This window comes from Ursus americanus, chromosome 8 (genome assembly GCF_024610735.1).
Source record: "Ursus americanus isolate L20-20 chromosome 8, mUrsAme1.1.p, whole genome shotgun sequence".
Classification (NCBI taxonomy): Eukaryota; Metazoa; Chordata; class Mammalia; order Carnivora; family Ursidae; genus Ursus; species Ursus americanus.
This window is the reverse complement of record NC_142134.1, coordinates 74,111,300-74,118,927: the sequence shown is the minus strand read 5'-3', so window position 1 is coordinate 74,118,927 and position 7,628 is coordinate 74,111,300. Positions and strand designations below refer to the sequence as shown.

General features: G+C 57.7%; 1 protein-coding gene across 1 annotated transcript; it reads right to left on the bottom strand.

Moving 5' to 3' along the window:
• Positions 1 to 549: 549 nt before the first annotated feature.
• On the bottom strand, positions 550 to 4,385 carry NKX3-2 (NK3 homeobox 2). Its single transcript, XM_045771307.2, has 2 exons — positions 3,724 to 4,385; positions 550 to 2,213 (listed from the first exon to the last, which is right to left on the bottom strand). The coding sequence occupies exons 1-2, from the start codon at positions 4,187 to 4,189 to the stop codon at positions 1,684 to 1,686; spliced, it is 996 nt and encodes a 331-aa protein (XP_045627263.2). The 5' UTR covers positions 4,190 to 4,385; the 3' UTR covers positions 550 to 1,683.
• Positions 4,386 to 7,628: the final 3,243 nt, after the last annotated feature.

Below are 7,628 nucleotides of genomic sequence, written 5' to 3'. Positions count from 1 at the left end.
CACCCTGCCGGGGTCAAAGCTCAGTTGACCCTCCCCCAGAGACCTCTTATTATAGGCTTACTTATTATAGCCTTCAGAATTTCAGCGAGTTTTTGCTAGCTTATTCTCCAAACGAAATGAAGACCGGGTCACTTACAGAAATGCTAGGAAAATCAAAAGCAGAGAGGACTTGGACAGGTGGAGGAGTCAGCAGGTTAGGTAGGGGTTGAAATTGGCTGTGGGTTCAGCTATGGATGCTTTCCAGACTCTGCGACCAATCCCACAAGGAAAAAAAAAGGAAAGAAAGAAAGGGAATCCTGGGCATTTGCTCCTGATTCAGTGGGATTCAGCTGTGACTTTTGCCAAGTCCCCTACATCGCAATTCCCTGAGCTGCGCAGGTTTAAACACTTTCTGCTGCGTGGGCAGTTGGGCTGGTCCCTAGCGGGAGGAGGGATCCTTGGTCCAGGACTGAAGAGTGGTTGGGAAAATAAGCCCCAGACATTTTTACGGCACTGGATTCCCCAAAGCCAGACGGAGAGAGGCTCAGAGAAAACACGGCGTCCAGAAGGGCATGTTAAACTAAAAGTTTATAAATTAAAGGAAAAAGAAAGATAAAGCGAACAGAGCTTCCAAACTTCACAAATCTTTTTAAAGTTAATATTCTAGTTGAGTGCACAGTGCCCTTAAGGAGGCAAAAAGCTAGGAGGTTGACAGGACCATCTGCCGCAGGGGTAGGGTCAGGGATGGGAGAATCCTGGGTCAGAACGCAGGAGTCGCGGAGGATGGTCGGTAGAGACAGAGGGCCCGGCGTCGGAACTGGGGGGACGCCAGGGAAAGGCTGGTCAGGGATATTCACATTGAATACAAAAATAACCGTTATTTGAATACAAACAACCGAAAAGTGCTACAAGTTTTAACCTCCTTTAAAAAAATAAAAAGAAATAAAAGAATGTTTCTTCCAAGGGCTGCTGGGTTTGCTCTTTCCCCGTTCTGGGTTCCCAGTTGGTGGCGGCCCTGGACTTCGGAAAGATTCAGGGGCCTCTGCCCTGCCCTGTGCTCAGAGGCTCCCTTCTTTACATTCAGCACCCAACAGGGCGTCCCCACCCGAGCTCTGACACGGGGAGGGGTGGGAGCAGAGGGCCCGAAAAGCAAACCTTTCACGGTTCAAATCAACCCCCATCGCTCGGGGCTCCTTGGGGCTGTCAAGGTTCCACACCCCTTTGTTACAAATGCAATTTCCAAAAAAATAGATATGTAGATAAACATAGATTGGTAGCATGGATACCATGAACTATTGTGGCCTAGTGCACGAAGCTCCCAGCCAGCCTGAAATTCTGGTTATTCAGGCTATGTGGACCCAGGAGTTCTCTCTGCTCCTGGGAAACGCCGTCTCCTGGCAGATACAATCCAAATCCAACTTTGTTGTGATAATAAATAATGTCCAAGAGCTTCCAGGCAAGCAACGGGGGAGCAAGGCCCCTAGGCCGTAGGGTGCCTCGGTTCAAATAAGAAAAAGGCGCCCCCTCTGGACAGACTCAGTCCCGCTGCCAGGGCGCACTCCTGGAGTTTGAGCCTGGGCTGGATTTCATCCTCCACTTGCCCCCTCGGCGGGGCGCCCTCGTACAGAGCACAACCTGCACAGCCTTCCGCGGCCGTCCGAAGCTGGGGCGCGGGGATCGTTTGCTGCCTCGCCCCAGGTCGGCTCACTGGGTACCCGCGGCGGCTGCACACGTGGAGAGCGCCCAGCCGGGAAGGCAGTAGTAAGGGTAGTAGTAGGAGGGCTGCAGTGGCAGCAGCGAGGGCGGCCGCAGCACCTCGCCAGGCAAGTACTGTCTCTGGTCGTCGCGCACCAGCACTTTGACCGCCACCTTCTTCGCGGCGGGCGCTGAAGCCAGCAGGTCGGCGGCCATCTGCCGGCGTTTGGTCTTGTAGCGACGGTTCTGGAACCAGATCTTCACTTGCGTCTCGGTGAGCTTCAGCGACGCGGCCAGGTCGGCGCGTTCCGGCCCGGACAGGTAGCGCTGGTGGTTGAAGCGGCGCTCCAGCTCGAAGACCTGCGCGTGGGAGAAGGCGGCCCGCGAGCGTTTCTTGCGCGGCTTGGGCGCGGCGGGCTCCTCCTCCTCCTCCGCGCCGCCCGCGGGTCCACCGCCGCCGCCGCTTCGACTGCACAGAGCCGGCACGCGTGCGCTTCCGGGGCCAACAGAGTCGTCTTCGGCCCTTGGACTGCGGTCGCCTGCGGACCCCAGAGGGAACAGAAACAACAGGCTGTCAGCGCCGCGGAGAAGCAAGGTCTGGCCTCAACTGCGGGGTGGGGGTGGGGTTCGGAAATACATTTTGATCCCAGCCGAGCGCTTGGGGAGGGTCTGTAAGCTACGGGTCCTGAAGGCCAGTTTCAGAACCCTGTTCCTCTAGCTTCTTGCATCTAGGCCTGTCCCGCGCAGGGAGGGGACTCAGCCGCTGTATCAGTGCTGCGTGGGTCAGATCCAGCTCCAGGCCCTCACTGGGCCCCAGGCTCCCCTCGGTAACCTGGCAGCACCGGGCCTGAGCATACTTCCAACCTTCTCAGTTCTCAGCGCTGAGCCCTGGGGTTCTAGATTGCTCCCTCCCTGGGTTTACTCGCCTCCGGCACACTCACGCTCATACACACTCACAGTCGCAGCACACACGTGTCGACTGCACATAAGGGGAAAATGGGGGACCGAATCTTCGGACAGAAGTATGCGGAGTCTTAACCCACCCCCTCCCCGCCCCCAACCACCCCGAATTGTGTAAGGTCTGTGGCAATAGGCTGCTCCAAAGCCTTGCTGGGCTTCTCTCTCTCTCTCTCTCTCTCTCTCTCTCCAAGGAAATGACAGCAGGCTAGGGATCGAGGGTGAAGAGAGAGAGGTGCCCCTGTTTTGAGTCCTTGCACCCTAATCTGACGCCACCTCTCAGCCTCTTCCTGGATCTCCCCACAGCACCCTAGCAGAGAGGTGCAGAGCTCTGGCCTCTGGCGAATACTATTTACTTGGCGCCAGCGTGAGGCCTACAGCAGCGACCAGCCGACAGGGGGTGTGGGGGTCTTTCCCTCCCAATGACCCGCCAGCTCTGGCAGAGGACGTTCCTCTCCCTGCTACTTGGCGGTGACACACATCAAGCCCCTCTGCCTTCAGCTGGGTTTTGGGTCCTCAGCCCATCCCAGCCCCCCTGACCCTGGGGTCTCGGAAAGCTAAATAAGCCCTCCCCCCAAAGCCCAGGCTGGGCAGATGCGCGCCTAGGTTCCACTTAGAGGTACCCCTCACTACCTGACCTCCAGCGGAGGGCCGCGCCTTGGGACCTGGAGCTGGGAGCGTTTCTGCTCTATGGGCCAGGGGCCAGGGCACTGGCTACCCGAGGTCTCTGGGCCCCTGGCTCTTCCCTGACGCTCATTTGGGGGATTTGGACACAGACAGGGCCGAAGCACTGGCGATGGACTTAAAGCCAGGGTGCAGTGGTTTTCTCTTAGCCCAGTCTAGGGCACAATTGCCCCAGGACGTCTCAGCCTCACGCAGGACGCAGGACTCTGAGGAGTTTCTGGGTTCTCTCTCGGGCTCAGTTCCCGAAGGATTAGAGCAGCCTGCGCCAGCGCAAAGAGCTTCGGGTCCTGGCCAGCCACGGGGCCCCAGGGCGCAGGGTACTCACAGCAGGCCCACCCCACTCGGCATGTTTGCCCTCCTTGCCCAACCCCTCAGCCCGGCCCCCTTCCCCGCGAAGCCTCGGCAGACCTGAGACGCTGGCCGACATCTCGCTGTCGCTCCGGCCTGCGGCTTCCTCCTCCAGGTCCTTGGCGGCGGGCAGCTCGCAGACCGGCTGGCCGAGGCCCAGCGTCCCCCCTGCACGGCCGGCCCCGCTGGCCCCCGGCGCGTCCGCACAGCGCCGCCCGCCCTCGTTCTCCTCGCTCAGCGCCGAGTCTGAGTCCCAACCAACCAGGCTCTCCGCGGTCCGCCCCGCAGCCGTTCTGGTCCCGGCAGGCGACGCCAGCACAGAGTCCTCCGCGCCCCCCAGAGCGCCCGCGTCTGTCTCCCCGAAGAGTCGCCAGCAGCAGACAGCGGGCGCCTCAGCCACTGCCACCGCGGTGCCCCCGGGTACCGGGCGCCCCTCTGGCGCGGGCAGTCCGCCGCGTTCCTCTTTCTTGTTCAGGATTGCCTGGATGGAGAAGGGCGTCAAGGTGTTGGCGCCGCGCACAGCCATCTGCGCCGTGGGCCAGGGCGGCCGGCCGGCCGGGCGGCTGGGGCGCGGGGCAGCTCCGAGCTGGACGGAGCGCGCGGGCCGCTGCAGCGCGAGTGAGCCGGGCGCGCGAGGCCCCTGCAGCCCACTCCTGCGCGGCCCAGCAGCCCCCGCCCCCCTCTGGCCCGGGATCAGCGCCGACCCTCACCCCCACTTCCGAGGCCCACTCCTCCCAGAGACCCCCTCCCCCCCAATCCAGAGACAGACGCTCTCCTTTCGCAGCTCAGCTGGATTATCTCATCGCCTCGAGCCCTTAGGGGCGGGCCGGGGTCTGCCCCCTCGGAGGATGTTGGGGGCGGATCGGTGGGGCCCCCACCGCGGCTTCAGTCCCCTCCTGAGCGCCTCCGGGGCGCACGGCCGGAGTCACTTTTTCTTTGCGCCTCGGTCTCTTCCCTGGTTGCAGGATTTCGCTCCTGGTTCGTCCTTTCCCTCCCAGTTGGTCCGGCTCTTCCGGAGCCCACCCCCAGCGTCGGCGGCGACGACGGCGGCCTCTGGATTCCGAGAGGCGCGGGGCACCTTTTTACCCCCTGCTCTGGTTTTATCTGTTTCTTCTCTCTTTCCTTCCCCGGCGTTCCACCGTATCCCCCCCCTCCCGCGCGGGTGTCATTCCTCACCGCTGAGTGACAGCTTCAGGCCACGCCCCTTCACTGGGTTGTCCAGGGCCCTCCCGGCCGCCTATTGGCTGGCTCCAGCTGGGCGACGTTGACTTTAACAGACAAAACTGGGCACGTTGCGCGGAGAAAGTCAGGGTCTGACTTAACCCCTTTCCTCCCAAGCCTGGTCCTCCAAGCATCCTCCAGCAAGCGGGAGGCTTACCCACCCACACGCGGTGTCCGAGAAATCACGTTTCTTATCTCTGCAGCTGTATCCACCCCTTCTTGCACTTTTCTAGAACACGATATTTAATAGTCGAGTCGAAATCTGGAAGTGGGAGCGTGGGGAGGGGGGAAATCCAAGATAACGCAGTTTGGTAAATCGCGCGCGCAGTTTTCTGTTTTCTAGGAAGGCTCAAAGATTAGAACGAAATGCTTCTTTTTTAACCTTCATAGTTTCGCGGCTTCCTCACTGCTAATTCTTTCCACGGAAATAATCAATTAATTAAAATCACTAGAAATATTTTTCCTTCACCTTATTTTATTTGTTTCGATGTCTATGGAGGAATTAAAAAGAGAAAGATGGCACAGTAAGAGAACTAAAGGCAGGCGAGAAATGAGAAGTCATCTTTGGGAGAGTTTCTGGAAATTGCGCGGTCATTTCCCTGGACGGTTAATCCTGCATTTAATTGGAGTTTGTTAAATTTTACACCAGGAAGGAGGGAAAAAATATTTCAATTTGTTCTTTAAATATTCTGTTACTTGTGAGTGGAATAAGATTAGAAAAGATATGTGTTTGTTTAAAGGGCTCTATGGGAATTACCTTAGTCATGTTCCTGAACTGAGAGGACATTAAATTCTCTTAAAAAAATAAGTAATGGATTGTTTTATGTAATAGAAGGAACCAAGCTAAGAAACACAAATATTGTGGTATGAAAACATTTGTTACTTATTTACGTTATTTATTTTTAAATAAAAAATTTGCTCAAGTAACATACTTTGCTGTCTTCCATAAATTTTACCAAAGGTTTAACCTAACACTAAAGACACAACTTGAACCATTAAGTAAGCTTAAAGAACTGTGATTTTAGTTTAGTAAACGTGTTTTTGGTGTCACTAAAATACATAGCCTTTTCCCCTGTTGCTTTCTTTTTGGTGGTGCTTGTTGTGCAAAATACACACACTCTTCATGGTTTTCAGCTCAGTGTGTGTGGGGAGAGGGCTTTGCAGCATCTCTGCTTTCCAGCATTTTAGCTACATGACGCTTTTTTGCCTCCCAAATACACTACAGTTTAGATCCTGTAATGTACTTGCGTTAGAAATTCACACTTGAAAGAGATCGTTGCCCTTTATAGCTCTTTAGGGTTACATCACTTTTGAGGGAAAGGTATGGTGTCAGTATCCGGCATAAGAAAGAAACGGGACGCTTTTCAGGCCAGGAGGGAAACAGAACAGAATGCTCCTGAGGTTTCAAAAGAAAGCGTGTCCTTTCCTTCTCCCGCTGACCTTTACTTACTCTTTAAATTACCTCCCTCCCCCACCACCCTGTTATTCTCTGGGGAGCGAGTCCAGGGGGAGATTGACGCAGGTCGCCCAGAAGATGAGAGATGGGCAGGTGTGAACTGTGTGTCCCAGACAGCTCTGCCTTTGTGGGGTGAGGGCTTGGTGTGGACGAATAATAGAGTTCCGCACACACAGGCAATGGAGATGTTCTGGGGGGTTGAACGACCTAGCACTAGAGTAAGTTTGGGGGCTATACAAAGACTTACTTGAAAATAGTAACTGCTATTTAGTTGACCCCCAAAGAATATATTTTTAAAAAAGAAACCCAAGTCACAGTAGGATATGCCCTTTGCCACCGTCTTCAGCAGAGGTGGTCGAAGCATTCGAGCTGCAGTTCCGTGGTTTGGAGTTGTCCGTTTTTGTGCGTGCGCAGAGTGCGAGAGAGTGCGCGCATTCCGAGTCTTCAGCAGGCACAAGGTGAGAGAGACTCGTGTCATCTCTGGGCAACTGCAGCGCTTGCCGACCTGTAGGTCTGGTGAGTGGCTGCAGGCAGGGCCCGAAGGTGTGTAAGTACCCTGGTCTGGAACTACAACTACAAGCTGCTAATACGGGGCTGGGTGGGGATGGAAAGGCTTTGGGGGACGGTGAGCAGACGGGATGGTAGGCAGAGATCGCCCCGGACACGCGCAGAGTCCAGGCCGGTGAGTTGGGGTGTGTGGCGAGGGCTCGGCAGGTCAGCGCAAGCCGGAGGGCTGGGGGTCGGCGGGGGAAGGGGCGCGTCCGCCCGGGCGCTGCGGGGCCCCGCTAGCAGCCCACTGAGGGCCATCTGTCCCGGGCGTGGCCGCGAGCTCCTGGAACCCCGCGGCTGCTTGACCGCGCCTGACCTCCCGTCGGCGCCGCGCTTCGGCCTGGGCCCGCCCCGGGAATCGGCGGAGCCGGGGAGCCCGGCAGCCGGCCAGCCTTCGAGGAGGCGGCCGGGGAGCTCCGCGCCCGAGCCTTGCTCCCCGAACCCTCGTCCCGCTCTTTTCTAGTCTTCTTTCTCTCCTCCCTTTCTTCTCGCCTCCCACCCCTCTCTTCTTTCTCTTCCACAGTTTGGTTTCCTGCGCGCCCCTAGCTTGCCGCGCCCTCCCGCCCCAGGAACCGCCCGGGGCCGCAGCGCTGCGGGACGGCGAAGTCCCGGGCGGCGGCGGGCGCAGGATAGGAGGCGGGTGGGAGAGACCAGGGGGCCGGGAGGGGGGAAACCCCGGCCCTCCGGCGCGCGCCGAAAGCTGCTGCGCACGCGCCCGAGCCCCTGCCGCCCGCCACCT

Bases quoted from the DNA above. Each gene is read 5' to 3' on its own strand.
- NKX3-2 (XM_045771307.2), bottom strand. From the start codon at position 4,189: ATGGCTGTGCGCGGCGCCAACACCTTGACGCCCTTCTCCATCCAGGCA. The intron at 2,214-3,723 runs GTCTGCCGAGGC...TGGGGTCCGCAG, and splicing joins GATGTCGGCCAGCGTCTCAG to GCGACCGCAGTCCAAGGGCC.